The 20,003-nt window shown below is 38.1% G+C and overlaps 1 protein-coding gene across 5 annotated transcripts in view; it reads left to right on the forward strand.

Moving 5' to 3' along the window:
* The window catches only part of raskol (Ras GTPase-activating protein raskol), a 232,647-nt gene that overhangs the window by 89,290 nt on the left and 123,354 nt on the right, over window positions 1–20,003 (forward strand). For all 5 annotated transcript variants that reach the window (XM_046619079.2, XM_069134882.1, XM_046619072.2 and 2 more), the window contains exon 2: window positions 10,569–10,684. In XM_046619079.2, coding sequence (XP_046475035.1) covers window positions 10,569–10,684 — 116 coding nt within the window. The remainder of the gene's footprint in view (window positions 1–10,568; window positions 10,685–20,003) is intronic.

The following is a 20,003-nucleotide window of genomic DNA, read 5'->3' on the forward strand; positions in this document are numbered from 1 at the left end:
ATTTATCACGCAAAGTAACTTTGATTTGAGTCGAAAAATTTAGAGTCGGGCAACATTCGATCAAGTCGCGTAAAGACTTCTGAATTCCTATTGAAACACATGAAGTCACTTTGAAGCACCTGACTTCACACAAAGTCACTTTTAATAGCTTAGATCCGTTTTAAATAACATCAAATCACTTGAATCACATAAAGATTGGTGAAGTCACGACGTCAGGCGAAGTCAGTCAAGTCTTGTCAATAGACTTCAAGTCCAACAATGTCACTTGAATCCACAGGTAAATTTGAATCAGTGGAATGTAAAAATCTAGTACTCCTCGCTCGATAGGGCGGTAAGCTCACTGCGAACATTATTCGATCTTTATTGTACTATGTGTAATATCTTGCGTAGTTTATGTTTCAGCGCAAATGACCGACCGATTTATAGATCGTTCGGCTAGATCGTGCTGCACCGGCAGCAGATGTTAGTTATGGTCTTTATAAGAACCGTGTTTTATCGACTTTACGGGACCTGCGGTCCGCCGGATGGAATTTGATGCGTCCGTTTCCTTACCGCATGATTTTGACTGTAAGAAACAAGCAGTCAAAGTTTATGCCAGTAGTCCGGTATTTCAAATCGTAAGTCACGATGTGATGCCACAGTCCTAAAAGTTTCCAGAGTCTCACAAGGGCGGATCTGACGTCTAAACAATAATTATATGAATATACGATTAAATTTTCCATGGTACTGTAGTTGAGATTAATCATGGATCTAACTGTGGGTACGAAAAAACTGCTCATCGTTTGTTCATTTGCATCCTCGAAAATAGTGATGTGATTGTATGAAGTATTGAAATTCTCAATTTGTACTCATTACTCAATGTTTACCGGTCTTCTCACAGAACTAGGTTGTGCCTATGGCCGCGGGGCTTTGAGGCGGTAAACGATGATGAAGTACCGTAGTGAAGGCGTTGAAACGGGAGAAGAAATGACAGAAGTACCAGCGTGGATTTTACACAGTTGGCGTCTCTCGATTGATAGTTAATGAGAACAACGTCTCGTCAATGTTAAATACATCACGGAAAAGAAAATTTCATCGGGAATCCTAATTACGATCGGACCCTTCATCCAGACTTTGTGGCACGAGAATCCAAGAGTGCGATACGTTATGACGAATATTTTTACCATCAGAGGAATTGCCCAGAGCACAGCGATAATACCAAACCCGTTAGTCGCACGAAACAGCTAGTCAAACTGTTACCTTTCAAATTTCGCAGTCAGTCTGGCCATTTGTTTGTTCCAATGAATCACTATCAGTTTGGAGTTCGGCCATCGGGATCCATATTACGTGTGTACAGGACATTTCACTTTTCGTTGCAATGGGGAGTAAATATTAAAGTCCGAATCCCGCTAAAAATCTCAAACCAGTATTCGACATTATACTCTCTCTTTTCACGGCATTTCAATTCTACTTCACTTCTCGAATGAACTCATGCCCATTAGCTATTTTATTTTCCCCAAATCAACACCGTTTCAAATTGTCGCGTACAATGTCATCATTAATCAAACACAATGCTATTCAGTTTACCAGTAACGAACATACGCTGTCCAAACCCCAAACATGCGGAACGAATAGGCAAAAGCGGCGCTGCTCATTGTTTTCCCAAATGGACACAGCCTGGTCTTCACTGTTGGTTACTTTAATGATCTTGGTTGGCAACACTGAACCTCGAGATGCGTTCTTTCACTCAATCTCTGATTTGTTTTTGCATTTCGTCTCGCATGTAGATTGTACTAGCAGCTCGTGGCCATTGCCAGTAAAATGAAGACCGCTATGTTCGATTAGTGGCGACACTCGTCTCGTGTACACGACAAATAAACACTGAGTCTTTCGTCTTTTGAAACGTGACCCTGAGTATATTTCGTGGAGATTTCAGTTGCTTCTTTGTCCATGATGCCGGAGATATCAATTCTTGAAATTTCATAATTATATTTATTCCCGACTCAGCGATAATTTGTATTTTTTTGATCCGATGAGCGGGTGAAAAGTAGCATATGATTCCCGCATATACATTTTCTCTCATCTGCGGGAGAAAAGTGTTGGGTACTGAGTTTTTCAGTTTATCTGGTCTTCTCTTTTTTTCGATTTTCGACTATTTCTTTCTATAATATGTAACTTTCAACAATATTCCACCTCTCGGGCTAATAAAATGGTCACGTTTACGCTTTAATGAAAAGATTATTATGATTTTTAAAACAGGTAATGCTTTCAATCGTTTATCTGAAATATTTGAGGTCTTATACATAATATTTAACATCTAATTTGTATGTAAAATAATTGTAATTAGATTTGGATTAATTCTTTGTACTCGAATAACGACGACTTGAATCGATGCAATTTAATTTTTTTCAAGTACTCAAACACTACATCGATGCACTACTTGTAAGCGTTTCTTAGATTTCCTTTTCTCTTCTTTTCTTTTCAAGTCAATAATATGACCAGAGTCGAGTGGGAAATAAATTCCTGTATGCAATACAGAAATAAAAGCAGATCATTCCCGTGTTGAATAATGTACCATTATTCACAAAGTTCATTTCAAGAAACCACATCTCTCCAGATCGATGAACCTAGATGCAGAACTGTAAATTCGTTGTTACGGAACCACAGTGCTTAACACCCTGCTTTTTTGTCGTCCAATTTGAAATGGTCAACTTATCGAAACTCCTTGCACTGATTTCGGACTAAGCACACTTACTTATGCGTCACCACGATGATTGTCCACCATTAGACGACAGAGTTAGTCGTACGAACTTTGGAAACTTAGGAGCCTACCAAGCGAAGTCGACGTAACTATTAGCATTTTGAAGTTTGGGGAGGGGGGTAGGTAAGTAAGTAAGTAAGTAGGTAGGTAAGTATATCTGATTAGCCAGCATCATCTGTTCTCGCATCCTGTAATCTTCTTTCGCGCACAGTAAATCAACGCAGGTAAATGACTCGCTTGGTATCCACTGCATTGCCCACGCTTGATCGCTCGCTCGTTTACTTGCTACGGTCCCTCTTTCGTTCTTGCTTACATTAGTGCCTTGCCTACTTATTATACGTCTTCACCTACCTACCTATGCGCTCTTTATCGTGGGTAATGTGATTCGATAACGCGTGTGTACGTACATTCACACGTGTACTTATAGTGCATCACTTTTGCAACACGCGCTGAGCGCATAAATTGGTGAAAACATAGCGGTGTGAAGTACGCTGAGGTTAGCGTGGTTCGAGAAAACTTTTCTCTCCCTTTTATCTGTGGCTATTCGAGTGTGATAAGCTTTTATTGTTAATTGTAGTACTTGACGTTGAAAAATATATTCACAACTCCAGGATCTAGTTCTGTGAAAAGCTTGTTGAATTAATGACATGACAAAACAGACGTTTAGAAAGTCTGATGGAAAAAGTCCCTGTGGTTGAAAAATTATGGCAACGAAGTATGGCGTTTACAGTTTAAATTCAGTATTACGGGACTTTTCAAGTCGCGTGTAACCAGGTTAACTCATTCTTTATTGTATCTCTTTGTCCTTTCAACATGATTTTGACCTGACGATTCAAACATACTTCGACAAAATGTACATTTCATACTTGACTTGAGGGCTGCAAGCTTTTGTATCATACTTCATGAGTTTATAAGATTTAAAGGAAAACTTGAGGATTTTTTTAAACTCGTATAATTTCTATCATCTAATTGAAGTCTGTAACGTTTTTGGAACGACTCATGTTGAGGCAAAGCCATAAAGTATTTCGCGACTTTGGAATTTTCTGAAGTTCAGTAAACTGTAAGAAAACGAGACATAATCGAGTTTTGAAAGTTTAGCTCCTTCAAAGTCATTATCAAATTGAAAAAATTGTGCATTTCTTCGCAATGTTTTTTCCCGACTTCAGAGAGTGTTGCACGAGATTTAACTTCACTCCCAAACCGACCTTGTGACTTCAGAACTGTTGGAAAAATCTGAAAGAACTTAATGTTACTTTCGTCTTCTTTTTTTCGTAGATATTCCATCTCAGAAGATTCCATTTTCCAGATGATTTGAGATAACCGTATATATGACATATTACAAGACTTCCAAGGATTCGAACATATCTCACAACACTTGGCAACATGATTTTTTTCTTTATAAGATGATTAAAACGGTACGAACAAAGTTATAGTTTATAAGTTAAATTCGGATCAGTCATTAATTCTGTATTCAAGAGAATACCGAGCTGCGTGATTGTTTAGCATTAAGCAATCGGGCAAAGAATTATTATTGTAACGAACTTTACACACCGCCTGTATCCAGATACTTTTAACCAACCCAACTTAACTATAACACAGGCGGCTCGAAATATTAATTCGTTATCTATACCGCCTATCCGCCGCGCCCATTTCCGATTGATTTCTAGATATATATATCGTACATACAAACGTATACATATATTACTCACGTAGTTCGTATTATCCATGGAAATACGTACATGTACATTGTACATACATCGGCATTATATGTTATACACGGTGCTACAGATCAATTAATCTCTGACTAGCGTATGAAGTCTAACAGCCACCCGACATTAATTCGATTCTATAATTAGCCCTCGATCACTCCCGCCGCAGTCTAACTTCGTTCTCGAATCATGCCAATTGGCGTTTTTTAGAAACATCCGTACCGTTCTGCTTCGTCATGTTGCGCTTTACACGATACAGAAACGTCTTCGTAAATTAATATTCCTTTGCGGCGGCGGAACTGTGATTTGTACAAATTCATCCAATTTTCCGATCACCGATCATCTCCGTCAGTCTATCGGTACCATCCGTCCCTGCGGTGTTCATTTTTTTGCGCAGTTGAAATGCTGACCAGATATTTATTTCCAGACACAGCTGCAGGTATCTTTTATTTACGGCATGATTGTTTTCAGACGGAGCAAATCAAAGAGTGCACGATTGATTTTCAATATCCTATGAATTACTTTGAGTTCCGTGCAGCATTACGAGCTCGGTACTTTGATTAATTAAAAACGGTGAAAAACTCCGTTGGGGTTCTCTTTCCGAGTCGTCTGCAACCACTCCACTGTATCCTGTTGAAACCATTTCCGCAGGTCTCAATGATGTTTCAGTGTCTTCAAATTTGTACCGCGAGTACAGTACACGTGATAATATCACGTGTAAGTAACTATCTCAATTCGGCAAAATGATAGATACATTTTCGTTCACCGAACTCTGAAAGATAAGTGGGCACAAAAAATTGGTTTCTTTTTTCGTATTATCCTCTTCACATCCGCCCGCAGTGGCGAACGTCGGATCAGTGGTCTAGTTTTTCGCGCATTAGGCGTTGGCTGTGGTAATTGATTGGTCGGATGTTGAAAGAGAACGGTTTTTCATCCAGCCGTCGCGTCTCTTGCAGGCTGCCGCTGATTTCAGATAAGTAAAGAAAGACAATGAGGGCCGGATAAAGTGCCGTAAAGAGAGACGGTAGTAACTCTAAGGTGTTCTTTGGCTCTGAGGTTTGCTCAGGTCGTACGTCCCATCTCGTACCGTTACCTACCAGATGCACGTGATCCTCCTTCTCCCATGATGTGGGACAATGTCAGTGCCTGACAAAACGCGCTTGCCTGTAGTAGGTATCGCTCGTTAAGAGCCCCTTACGATACTGGTAGCTTCGAGTCCATCCAGCGTTAGGCTAGGATACGTTGGGCTAGGCTCCTCTACGATAACGGGTAGCCAGTAAAGTCCCAAACATAGAGAACTAGCCTCGGGGTCCGACGACCACTTCCACCATGGATGACCATCGCATCGGTCGGGAGATTAATACTCGGTCGAAATGCGATTGCGTTCCGCTTGAAACCTTATGCAAATGACTGAGAAGGATTAGTAAGTTTCATTCAAGATCGGATCCGTGACGCAATGGTTTTTGTTTCCAGTTTACATTTTCTTCAGTATTCCTCAAGATTTCGAATCGCGAAAATTGATGTTTAAAAAAAATTTTGAATATAACAATTATCAACAATTTTCTACTCTGTAAGAAACATTTCCAAATCAAGTGGAAAACGAAATTTATTATCCTCGTTGAAGTGACATGGAATACCCTTTGTAGTATAATTATATTAAAGTGCAAATCTGTGGTTGGTAATTATAATAGATATTTTCTCTTCCTCGAAGGATCTATAAAAATGCTGAAACATCTCTTCTATAGTAAAAGCTAATATCTGTTATATGTTGATAATGAATGAAGGATTACCCGCAATGAGTTGGGAAATATGGTACCACTTTTCGTTAATGGATCATAGATAAAACGGAGAGGTTTGATCGAGTCAATAAATTTTGTGCACTGGGACCACTATACTTCACGTCAGACTTCAGGGATTCAAAAACGAACTCCGAACACTTCACTGGTCTTCGCTATGGAATCTTGCGTAGAATTTACACGAATTCATCGAACTTCGCGAGCAAACTTCATGGAACTTCACGGGACCTTATGGAAATTCGCATAAAAGAAGTCAAGACTTAACCGAATTCCCACTGATTCGTCAAAAATTTACAGAAATTAGTCTCGACTTCACGGGGAGACTTTATGAGACTTGATCGGGAGCTTATGAAAGTTTATTTCGTACAAACGGAACTCGACTTTACCGGCAGAAGATGTTTACCAAACGTCAACGAATGGTTTTCACGAGACTTTGTAAAGGTTTTACCCTGGAATTAAGAATATTAAAAGTATCTTCATAAATTAGTTTCACTGCCTTAAGAGTGATTGTACGAATTATTAATCATTTTTTTACCATCAGATTGGAGTTCGTATGCATTTTTTGGAAAAATCGTTAATCCCCGTCTTGGTAGCAATAAACCAAGAGATACTCCCACTTTGGAAATCAAATTCTTGAAAGTCGTTCTAGAGTTGCAAAAAAAAAAAAAATAGTAAATGTTTTTCATTCCATGTCTTATTACGTTGAAGTTACTAACTTTAATCTCGTTTTCCGTCACTCAGTTCGATTCCAATTAACTTGAACAAATTTCCACGACTTAATTAAACTTTGTCGTAATATTTTCCAGCATCGTACTTTATTTATCGGGCTCGTGGCCAATTCCGTACCTCCGGGTGGAAAAAGGCTTTTCGCCCATCCCAATCATCAACGTGTAATATGTACCTGTTCAGTCGGCAGCCGGGCGCCGGAGATTGCAGTTAAACACTAATTAAGCTGAACGCCGCTCGTCATTTGCGAAGGCCTCGAGCCAGCAACCCTTCCTTTCGCGTCAGGTGCCAGGCGACGGAGGTTAACGTCCATTTTCGGATCCACCCTATCCTGCACACGTCGGTACCATAATCACCGATACATGCATCTGTAGTGAATCCTGATTGAACGGTCATTTGCTGTCTAATGAACGTGTAGACGCGGTATAACGTAGGAGGGCAGGATTGTACAGGACCTTCCCACTTTATCGGATCGTCCCTAAAGGTGGTCGATGAAATTTGACACTAGCCTACATAAAGTTCGGCGAAAAAGTGAAAATGAATTTCATTCGTTTTTTCAATCACTTTAAACCAATTCTATGTGCTCTTCTTTTTACAAAATTATGACGAATCCTGTACGCACCTGAAGCTTTGATAGATCGAGCTCAGTCGGAAAGGGTTTCCAATAATAATTGTACAGGTCAATTCAGCTCGCAAGGTTTCATTCGCGTCTAAGAAGTATCGTCGCGATTCATGAACGTTGGTGTAGCAGGATGATCATTCGATGAAGCTTGGTAGACCGAAACTTTTCAGGTGCATGGATTCTGATTATAACGGTACAACGAGAGACGGTGAAACGATCCTGAGGTATACACTCAGAAAATCGATTTGTCAAATTCCGAATCTGTTGAAAAATTCATTTCCTGGTCAGAAATACTCTCTTCGTTTAACGAATCCTGATCTCCTCGTATTTAACTATAATCAGAGTAACGGTGAATATGAGTATTTACGTGCTGCAATGGAACAAAAGTTGCATTCATGTACACGAATTTGAATTGTTTAATAGTTTAGCTTATGAATATCGAATGCCATTTCGTAATACCAAGTAAATTTTGGACTGTGTAACACTTTAATCTCTGACCCGCGGACTTTAAATTCTCGTGATTACGTAAACGCGATACATATCTCAGCATTGTGGTATTTGAATGCGGTAAAGGAGAAAAAAAAAAGTAAAGAAAGGTAATGAGCCGCTGCTTCCTGTAGTCAATTTTTGGTACGGTTCAAGATTGTGCCGGCTCATTCTCGCTTTACCTTGAACGAGCAAAAACTCTTTTCACGAGGTCGAAACTTGACTAGCCTGATGAGCAAAAACGCTTTGTCTTTTTTTCCACCAAAAACGATCAGCGTATCCAAAAAGGAGCATAAGACGGTGTTGTGGTGTTCAGAAATTTGAGGCAACGTGTGAATTCTCAAAATCGAACGACGCGCATTGTTCAGACAGAAAAAAAGTCTCGAATCTTGGCAAGGGCAAAATTTTCGTAGCACATGTTCACCGAAAATTCAATTTTTTTTTCTCAAAATTTAGGTTAAAAATTCGCACGATCACGAAACGAAAAAATTACAACGAAACGAATGTATCACCGAACGTCGAAACGTGCTTAATTTCTTTATAACTCCGAGGGGACAGAAGAATATTTTTTTTGCGGGCTTATAAGTAAAAGGAGATGAATAGTTTGGTCATTTTTAGATGGTTCTTTAACGAGGATTGAATTATCCTACGTTGCGTGGATTCGGTGAATGTCGAGAACGTGGCTGTGTATACAATACATATACCGCATATGCATGTGGTATAATTAAAAGTTGCGGTTTATAATTTAATTTGAAAGCGTGAAACGTGCGGCTGGAGTGCGCTCCGACAAAGTTATACGAATTCCTCTCTCTCTCTCTCTCACTCTCCCTCTCTCTCTCTCTCTCTCTCGTCGAATCGTGTCTCTGCATAACGAACAGTATATACGATTTTCAATACATAAGTTCGCAATTGATTTGATCGTGAACTCGCGAACGTGTTAAGCCTGCATCGAATGCCAATGAATCGAACACTTTACCCGCGGGAGAAATCTTTGGTCTCGATCACAAGTTTGTCCTACTTTCGTTGATCTTACGTAGGTACTCGCCTATAGGCGTATTATCGTTCAACCACCATCACGTCGAACTAGTTACCTACCAGAGAACCATCGGATACCGCGGTTATAATAACAGGTGCTCGCCGGAAACTAATCCGCATCATTATACGCAACTTTTTCATTTTGCCCCATACCCGGCGTCCTTTTCCTCACACAAAGACCAGCGTCAATTATCTAGGCCGTTGAATTTTCACTTGCCTCGACAAAAGCGATCGTGTTCGACTAATCAAGTTTGTTCGATAGCTTTAGGAAAGTATGGTAGGTAAGTTTGTGTAAGTTTGTTGTTTCTTCCACGCTAAGAAATGTCGGGTTTTGACAATTTTGATGTAAAAAATTGTACGAATGTTCAGTTGCAAGTTAGAAATTAAAAACTTAATTCATAACTGACATGGTAATAACGTACAAATCACATCTCATTTCGTTCTAATTACAAATGAAACTACAAGTTGTAACTTATTCAGCCCTAAATACAAAACACAATTGAAATTGGTTTTTCATTTTACCTCAATTAGATAATAAAAATATCATTTTCATGCTATCCAGCCCCAAGTACAAATTTCTTATATTGTCGTTAATCTAAAAGTAATTAATTACAAATTGCGTCCAATACTATTTCAATGTATCCTGTAACATCATTACTGTGGTCATTGTCACTCGTCGATTTGTGAGATTCACTGTTAAAAACGTATGTTGATTGAACTTCCTACGAAGTCGAAGTTCGATCGAGATTGTCGATCCTTTTTTGATAATTGCAGAGCAAAATCAGTTTGTGAGGTTTACTCTACTTTGTCAATTAAACGAGGCTTTAATATCAATTTATTGTTGGACAAGCATTAAATTTTCGCACCAGTTGCAAGAAAATACAGTAACAGTGATCGTAATGAGAAAGAATAGCGACGGATACTAGACTTTCTGGTAACAGCTACAATCCTAATTTTCATTTAGTACCTAGAATTATATTTTTCGGTTGTGATAAACTATAAAAATAGTTAAGAACTGAGCGGTAACAGGAATTAAAAATTTCTCTCAATGTACACTGTATTGAAAGTTTTATTCAAATACGAAACAGTGAATTCATACGTTCTCCGTTTATTCTATTTACAAATACAATAAATTTACCACAAAATTTAGTAAATTCCAATGAATTTTTTTTGTGTTTTCCTTATAAATACTATTAAAATTTAAGGTAAAAAATAAAGCAGCAGCCCTATGTCGTTGGTCCATGAACCGAGGTTCACCAGCGTGACAAAATTATCCCGGCTGTCTGCTTGCGGCTCGCGTATAATTCTTCTCGTCTCACGTCGTCGACGTTGTTTAAAGTTTTAAACGGCCGTCAAGAAATTCATTGTCTACCCGTAATTCGAATTCCTTTTTCATTGCGTGCAAGTACTGTGACAGTTTTTTCATCTGTTTTCCGTTATCTTTACTTTTACAGAGGCGGATTGTTGCGTCGCTGAAGCTGGCGGCGAAGAGGCTTGCTGGGAACCGTGCTACTGTGTTCTTCTGCAAGATGAACAAACCCTCACCGCCTATCGGAGCGAAGACATGGCGGTAAGCTCATTCTCAAATATTACATTCTACCTGTTATCGCTCGAGGCGTGTTGGATACTCGTCAAGTAGGGCTTAAGGTAGTACCGTGATAAATCACTTTTCTTACAATATCTTTCAATTTTTGAATACACATAATTTGAAGTGTCCTTTATACGTAGGAATTTTTTTTAATAGTCCTTGCGGTACTAAATTTTGCAATATTAGCGATCAAAAGTCGTACAATTTACATGTATTCCCTATCCCGACCGTAGTTAGAGTGAGCATTTTATTTAATAACAGCCATACTTTTCTTAGAATTTTTTTTAAAAACTTGGAATTATTAATTGAGGATATAACAAGTAATTTTTTTCAAAAAAAACATAAACAAGCCGTATTCATTTGTTTGTAAATAATTCTTAAAGTTTGTTGCTTTTAATGATTTTCAAACTTTCTCTCATAACCTGACCCGTGAGAAATAGTGACTTGGCAACGTTGCCCTACGCGGGAAGTTTAAAATGCCATAAAGGCCCAACGAATTGAAGTAAATGTCAGAACTTTGCCGTTTTTTAATCGCGAAGTCATTGTGTATTATTTTCAGTCTCCAATTATAACTAACCTCAAATTGATTTCATAACAATACATTTCTCTACAACACATGCTTGAGGGGCAAGAGATACTGAGTCAGAATGCAACGTTGCCAAGTCAGACAAAAGACGCAATGGGAAAATTTTTATACTTCTGCGCATGTGAGAGGAGGCGCAAAGGTGTACTGTATCTCAACTACTTTTTACTTTAGTTATAATGTTTTATACGGGGGATATTTCTCTGGAAGTTGAGGACTGCTGCTATCACGGTACTACCTTAAACGAGGAATTGTCGTCATCACGCCAACTTTTTTTTTATTTAGTTGGCTTGTAGTACTATTTGAGAAAGCCTTCTATTAATTGTTTCCGATTTTTTCGGACGAACTGTTTAGGGGATGCTATTTATTTTCCAAGTTGGTATGCAGAGCGAGCTATTGTATGTACAAAAATAAACTTTCCGGGCAAAACAGTTGTTCCCTTTTTTTCTTCAAAATTTGATTGGTTTTAAAAAGATAATTTCATGTATGTTGGGGTTGCCATTTTTCGGCAAAAAAGTTGATGAATAATTCGAATCCGAAAAAGGACATCGCTTGTTTTTTATTTAGAACGAAATGAGCGTCGTTTGAAACATGCCTAGGTCATGTGAAAAAATTATCATCGTAATGGAGTCAATGGTTTTATAAAAAAGAATTGAATGTTTAAAGAATATGACAAACAGTTTATTGTTCCGTTGCAATTTATAACTAACTGCCTATGAAACCTCCAATAATTTCGATTGTCGTGGATCATCGTATAAAATTATCCACTGCACTTTTGGCATTTCATCTTCCCTATTACAAATATTTAATTTCTTTTATATAAAACCGTCGGCGCCGCTTTGATGACAATTTTTTTTTTTTACAGGATCTGGGTATGTATATAAAGTTGCTCATTTTTTCTGAATAAAAAACGAGGGAGGTTTTTTTTCAGATATGAGTTAATTTGTACCTCTTTTGTCACCGAATGGCAATCCCAGCATATATAAAATTATCTTTTCAAAACCATTGAAATTTGAAAAATAAACGTGACAACTCTTTTGCCCGGAAAGTTTTTTTGTCCGACCAATAGCGTGCTCTCTGTACCAGTTTGAAAAAAAATGGCATCTCCCAACGGTTTCGTTCGAAAAATCGGAAATTATTTATGCAAGGCTTTCTCGAATAGTACCACAGGCCCACTGGACACAAAAAATATCCGCCCTATCGACCAAAAAAAGTTGCCGAGATGACGGAGTGGGCAAAGTCTCATGCAGTATTTAAAATCAGAAAGAGTGAACTACCTGACCTTAATGCAACCATGCGCTCCTATGAAAAACCATTACTTAGCAACTTCGGGTTCGTCTGGATTTTAATATATCGTAATAAAGGGCCCCTGTGCGTAATGAGCAAACGTTGAGCCAAAGAAATCTCACGGCAAAGTATGAAGTGTGAAAAAAGCGGAAATATTTTGAAAAGGATTCTTGTTTTCGAATCTCGGGACTGGCTATTTACACAATAATACTGGTCGATGCAGCAACGGTACACACGCAAACGAAATATTAAACATTTGGTGATGACTCGATATTATAACGGCGTCAGTCGTGGCAGGATGTATAAGGGGTCCGAACACAATTTCGTTACAATTTAAACCATGCGATGAAGCAAAATTTACTTACATTTTGTTAACTACTTTATTTCAAAGTTATTGCGAAGATGCAAAATAGTAGTTTTGCTTCGTGCACGCGTCATCCTTATCTACTGTTTTTAACCTTGTCATAATTTTTAAACGTCACGCGAAGTCTCTTGAAATTCTTGGTGATTAACTCGTTAAGACGTTTGAAATCAATCAAGTTTCACTGAAATATTCCGAATTCTGATGAAGAATCACGGTAAATACAATCCTTCGATATCTTATAGAATATCGTGAATTTTCTGCAGTAGTACGAAGCCTTCGAAATGTCCCTATGCCGAATCTTATATCGAAGATCAATACAATGCTGAAAAATTTTATGGAACCCGATCGAGCGTTTAAAATCTTGCAATGAAATCGCCCCAAGTCTCATGCCAATCTTGCGAGTTCCCGTGCTTGCACACGAAATTCATATTGACACATGGAGTCACCCGACAGTCTTACAAAGTCTCAAGACAGTCGTAAAATCCTTTGAAATCCGAATACGTCTTGTGATTTACTCCCGTAAAGTTTCACGAAATTCCACGGAGTCCTCTGAATTTTCCAAAATCTTACGTGAAACATAATAAAATGTCATAAAGTCAATTTATGTGATATGAAATCCCGTGTGTAGAATTCAGTGAAATATATAAAGAAAGTTTTCTGAACGATATTGTACTAATTATATTGAAATCCGTGCAGTACCGAGTAATTTAACAAAGTTATGAAGTTCGATCGAAATGTTGTCGAGTTGGTACTTGAAGAGAAAGAAAACCGATTTCCTATTTGATTCGAGTAAACGTGTAATTGCATCACATAATCGTCAGTATACTCATGGGATTAGAAATAAACTTATTCAGTTTCACACGTGATTGAACAAATGGGTATTTTACTTGATCTTGATGAGCAAATTTTCATTGGTGCAAGATTTTGCACCAAACAATCCTGCACGGAGAAAAAAGAATCCTTGAACCATGAAAATATGTCTTGTTTGAGTCCATTCTCTTCAATCTAATATCCCGTATTTGTACCAAATACGACGACTTCAATTCAACAATTTCGACTTAGTTTGTTTGTCGAAATGATTTAGTCAAGCGAATTCTTTGATTCAACAAAAACCTTTCTTGTCACGAGCGAGTGCAGTATTGATTCGAGTGAACCTTTCGACGTGTTTCCAAAATTGAGTCAACAAAATTCCTCCAAGTACTTCGAATAAAACAAGTACATGAATCTAGCCAACAAAAAATTTATATCGATTGAATGCCATACTTTGTTGATCTAGCCAGCGCTTGTTTGGAGTAACTGATTGAACAAGTTGCACTTGTTTGTTTACGAGGTAAAAGAAATACCACGTTCTTTGAAAAAAGTAAAGAATATATTTGTCGTAAGCATCAATATACTGGTACTACAAACGGCCGCTAGGCGGCGAATTTTCTCGCTATGGAAAAGTAACTTCAAAGATAGTTATAAAACCGGGTAATCGGCTAGGAAGTCAGACACGGATAACGTGAGATAAATTTTGTCATCAAACCTACTACAAACGAAGAAAGTATAATAGCAAGGTTCGAGTCATTGAAATTAAAATTGACTACAAATATACAGAAACGATTGACAAACGTTCAATTTATACTTCTACGTATACAACAACAAGTTTTTGGGTTTTACCCTTTAAATATTGGGTAAATCCCACAAAATCATTGAGTGAACAGAATTGTAAATGACATCATTCGAAGAATACGTTGTGTGCACTTGAGTAACTCTAATGTTCAATCGATGCAAAAGATTGTTGTAACAACATATTTCACAACCTATTACAACCGTTGAAGTCTTGACTCGACATAACGTGAATTAGAACAAGCTCAATTCGTTTCGATGCATCGGTTTCATATTTTTAAAACAAAACGATTGAGGTACGTTCGATGAAATTTTTAGTAATTTTAATCAACCATTTCCTTGACAAAAAATTTACATTATCGGAAGGAACTCGCGCCGTGTTATCTTGAATAAATTGATAATCAGTATGATCATTCAAAGGCTCGATTCAATTTTACATCAAGTTGTCACAAGTATTTCGTCCGACATAAGTATTTCTTTAAATTAACAAAGCATTCCGTTCGCCTCATTCGACTATAGGATTTAGTCGAATCAAGAGAACAATCCCTTGACTCAAACTTTCAAAATAAAAAGAACGAAGAAAACATGTTTCAAACTTTTGCCGATCGATGTCACGTAATACGAGTACAGTGAACACAGCTCGTATCATCAAGATCTGTACTATGGTACCTATGTGTACATGTGAGACGCCTCTCTCCCCGGCTTAGGTGCATGAAATATATAAGAGTCTTCCGGTCGATGAGATGGAGACGAAAGGCACGTAGCTAGTTGCAGACGTCGCTTATCGTCTTAGGAGGGCTGGGATGACGATGTGAGAGTCTCCCCAAGTCCCGATTGAGCTCTGCGAGCTGCACCTTTGTGCGTTACAACACCTACGTGAAGGCTCCCCCATTGCACCGGGAGAATGGTGAACCAATGGGACTTGCCGACGCTCCGTAATTCAATCGAAAAGTTTATCCAGGCTTCCTCCTCTCTGCCCGTCGCGCCGTTGCAGCAGCTCCGTTCGATACCCGGCTACCAGGCGAAGACGTGCTCGTCGTACTCGAGATGTTGGATTGCCAGGAGCAGCGGAACTCGTCGGGAAACAAAACTGTACGGTGGCATGTATTGGTGGATCCTTTGGTTCCTCAACGCGTCGCAATGCTCCATCGAACTCGACTGTCGATGTGAAAAGGGCGCGAGACGTGATGAGACACTTTATGGTTCAAATCTTGGACTTTTTATTAACGGTATTACATTGCTCGATGCTGCTGTCGCGGTCGTTTTGTGCGATTTCTACTGATTTGTCGAATAAAAAAGTTGGCTGTCTAAAAATCTTCACTTTTTCTCACGATGCGGTCGTGCATCGAGTATTCATCTAATTGTAGTATCCTTAAACTTCGAAGATGATATTTGAAAAATACTGGAATTGCGAAGAAAAGCTTTATTGTCGATACTTCGTCTCAAATAAATGACTTTGAGATTTTTCGAAATTCAACAGATTCGTCAGATCTCAACCTTTATTTTATACCATTTTCTACGAAGTCACTGAAACACTGTTTTTTTCTTCAGTACGTTGTATCGTTGAACGTTTAACTTCACAACATTGCACACTTCTTGATTACAATCAAAAAATTGTAATATGGAATTTATTACGAAGGAAAAAAAAAGGAAATCCGTGTAAAGACAGTCTTCTGAATGAAATAACAACATAACATAACAGTAACATCAAACAAATTTTGTAGTAGATTTTTAACAATTTTAGAGTGATTTGAACTGACGCTGTCGTTTATAATTCCGGTATTTTGTATTTTTGTATTTAGGGATCTTGAGGATAACTTACGAATATAATAATTTTATAAATAGTCAATATATGATTGTCTCACTACAAAATTCATAAAAAGTATCGATTTGCAACCAACCAACTCTTTTAGCAAGAAAGTTGTCACTGCGTTCCAGATGCCAATCAATGTTGAAGCTTCTGGAAAATCCGTTCATTGATCTGTCACTTCGGTAGAGTTTTTCAGTTTTCCATTTTTCAATAACGAAAACGGCGAATCTAGTTCGTGAACAAAGTTGTCTAAAATTAAAATTCGCGCTCATTTTTCTGCGTTTCTTTGTAGCCAGCTGCCGTCCGACAAATATGAGTTCAATAGTTTTCTTGTAGAAAAATTAGAAAACAGAATAAAAGTTCTCAAACAGCTTCTCTGTGTTCCAACGGCTATCTATTTATCTATCCATCTATCTCATGCTTGAAATGTTTTCGTGTCTCGTGAATTATTCCACTTCAAAAATTTGAAACAATTGAAAATTCATACATAGCTTATTTATAGATTATAGGTGCGATCGAATTGAGCTGCAAAGGAAATTTCTGATATCTGGTTAGGAAAAAATTTTTGGTTTCTTTAATGACAGGTTTAAATTAAATAAAAATGGCGAATAACCTTGTTGAGATATATTTCTTTCGGTCAATTATCCACCAAATTTTTTGAAAAATAATGAAATAAAACAATTTCAAAAAAAAAGTAAGTTGAGCAATGAATTAAGTGATTGTCTCAGGAAATAATCTTGATTTGATTGTTTCCGTAATTTCTATGACAGAAACATTGAATCGAAAGCGTATGATTTACCTTGAAATTGAATAAAAGTATGAAAAATTTCACAAATACCCGGCTCAATACCACTGATTCAAATAATTTACCCAAACACCTATCGTGAACAATAAATATAACTTGAAAAAAAAACCACCACTTTTCACTTATAATTCGCTGCGAGTTCTTTCCAAACTTATTCATACGAGGTTCCGCCGCGTCGCATTCGCTATTCGAACCCCGTTGAATTTACTTTTATCCTTTCCTCGGCAAAGAGACGGGCGAATCGACTTTGTCTGTGTCTGCGTTACGCGTCTGTGCCATTCGATATATTTTATGTCCTACCGCGAAAGGTGTAGCTAGGGATGTTTATTCTGCACTCCTCAGACAGACAGGGATATATAGGCGCTTATCGATATACCCACGTTTATACACCGGATCGGAAGTATCTCAGTCGTTTCCAAATTGAAGACGATTGAAGTCCGATCGTCGCGCGTGATAAAGTTGAACACCGAGACGACGATAAAGTGAAAAAAAAAAAAAAAAAAAAAAAAAAATACTCATCCCTCTATCGGTCACGTTTTTCGAAACTGCAGGAGTACGCTTTAGATTTCGGGATGAGAATCTTACCTGAGACAGGTTTGAAATAACTTATTTTTACATTTGACTAAGCATTTTTTGTTGTATCCGATCATTTTTGAATCGCATATATTCTTTGTTCGTGAATTTTATAATTTTCAAACTTTGTTCGTACATGTCTTGTAGCTCTCACAGATCTTTTGATTCAATTTTTGTATGTGGAGTCACAGTTCAGTTTAGTCCATTTAGTCGCTAATCTTAAACCAGGTAATTTCAACAATCTCACAAATTTTCTATTATCTTTTAATAGTATTCAGTCATGTTATGTTAATGATTTCTTCAGTTTGATGGTTTTTTTTTTGTCGAGTTACGGATTTCGAGCACGTAATCGAGAATGAGAAATTTTACTTTCTTATTTTTTATTCACCGTTTCGGTCTACTTTATTCAAACTTATTTGAATGGAGTGTTGGGTTCTGTCAACCCGAAGAGAATGATTCCTCGTAGGATTGATAATGAGAATAAAAAATAGCGAAGATTAGTCGAAGTGTATTAAAATGTCGGACAATCGATTGAAGAAAAATTCAAGGACGATACCAAGCGAAGACGAAATAACGACAAATCAGAGCTTGAATTAAATCTAGTTGCTTGAGATTTTTCCACCCTTGCACCATAACGTTGCATCTTATAATTACCTACATCCGTAAACATCTGTAGGGTGGTAACGTAATATCATTGGCGATGTGCGCGTGCATCCATCCAAGCCTTTCCACCGCCCGCCATACGTATAACAGACGACGTGCAGAGTGGTTCTATTTCTAAGAGGATCCCTTTGTCTTATTGCGGGTTCGGTGCAGGTTTCCCGGAGCTAAACAAATTCTTCCTTTCAAGGAAGGAACGAAGGAAGGAGGGAAGGAGGCAAGTAGTAGGAAGGGAAGCTGAACGAATGGGCTCCAAAGTGGGATGCGAGGTCCTCTGAGCGGGGGATGAAACTAGAGACGTCTAGGATGAACCCACCCACGCGTTCTCGAACCACGCCTTCGGCACACACGTAAAATGCTTTAAACCCCTCGCCTCCGAATGTGGGTTCTTCTTGGTCCTATCGAGCTGCAAAACTCTTTCACGCTTCCAACTTTTATATTGTTCCAGAGAGTGAAATGAAAGTGTGTATGAACCCGGGATTGTGCGCGAAACGACTGGGATAGATAGTTTTTGAACATCAAGTGTTTATTGCTGTAACTGTGTACGTATGTTTGAAGAAAACTGAGGAATCATTCGCTCGGAGCAGTCGTAAATTTAACAGTTAGAAATCAAATTATAAATTGAAGGTACTGGAATGACTGAAATATTCTATGAAATAACGGGGAATATTTCGAGATGACTGAAGTCGTTGAACATCATTAAATCATTAATCAATGAAATCGTTCGAAGTCTTGCGGTATCCGCCAACCATTTCGATTCATTAACATTCTATTAATCGACTCTTCCGTTGATTTTCAGTTCACTGAGTGGTCTACACTGATATCCAATAATTCCTCAGTCTTCTGACTAATTTTAGCTCATTTTTTATGATTTAATTCAGAATTCACTCGAAATTACATGGTACCCTGAAAATGAAGGAAAGTCATATATTAAGATAGAAATCTTTCGAATTTAATGTTAGTGAATTGAAATCATCCATTTGATTTCCAACGAATAAGGGAAAAACAGTTATTTCATAGGTTACTTGGCATCTTTGGATTTGTCGTCTGGAGTTCAATAAACCGTAACAACGCAAAATTTACTTGAATTTGAATAAACTGAAATTTTTGTTTCCAAGCAAAAGTTTGTTCGAATGTGTTGTGACGTTAAGGGTACTTCAACTTGAACCTCTCAAGTTATCCAGATTGCGAATACGTACTAAAAAGTTTCTGTAATCGTGGTTAATCAGAGGAAAGAAACGGTAACTCTTGAGCTTGATTGTTGAACAAGACGTTCATTTAGAAACCAACGATTATAGAATATCCGACCTATGATAAGTTGGGAATTTTCAATACTACGCAACCGGAGCGAATTTGCATCTCTGGCAGTGTCTCATGCATCTTTTTAATTCTTCGTACCAGGGCTAATTGCCACTTGGTCTATTTCCTTTCCGCGATTTATTTACTCCTCTCCTTTGCTCTGCTTTGACGAGGAGAGTTAAGAAAAAGCTTTCGCGCTCGCGCACACCTTGTGCACACATTCGTATCGTATTCCGAGAGACGAGAGCAGTCACGTTTCCTCTAGTGTAAAAGTCAGCCCTTGTTTACCCTGAGTCAAGGCCCACCCACCGG

The sequence above is a fragment of the Neodiprion pinetum genome, chromosome 3 (genome assembly GCF_021155775.2).
Source record: "Neodiprion pinetum isolate iyNeoPine1 chromosome 3, iyNeoPine1.2, whole genome shotgun sequence".
NCBI lineage: Eukaryota > Metazoa > Arthropoda > Insecta > Hymenoptera > Diprionidae > Neodiprion > Neodiprion pinetum.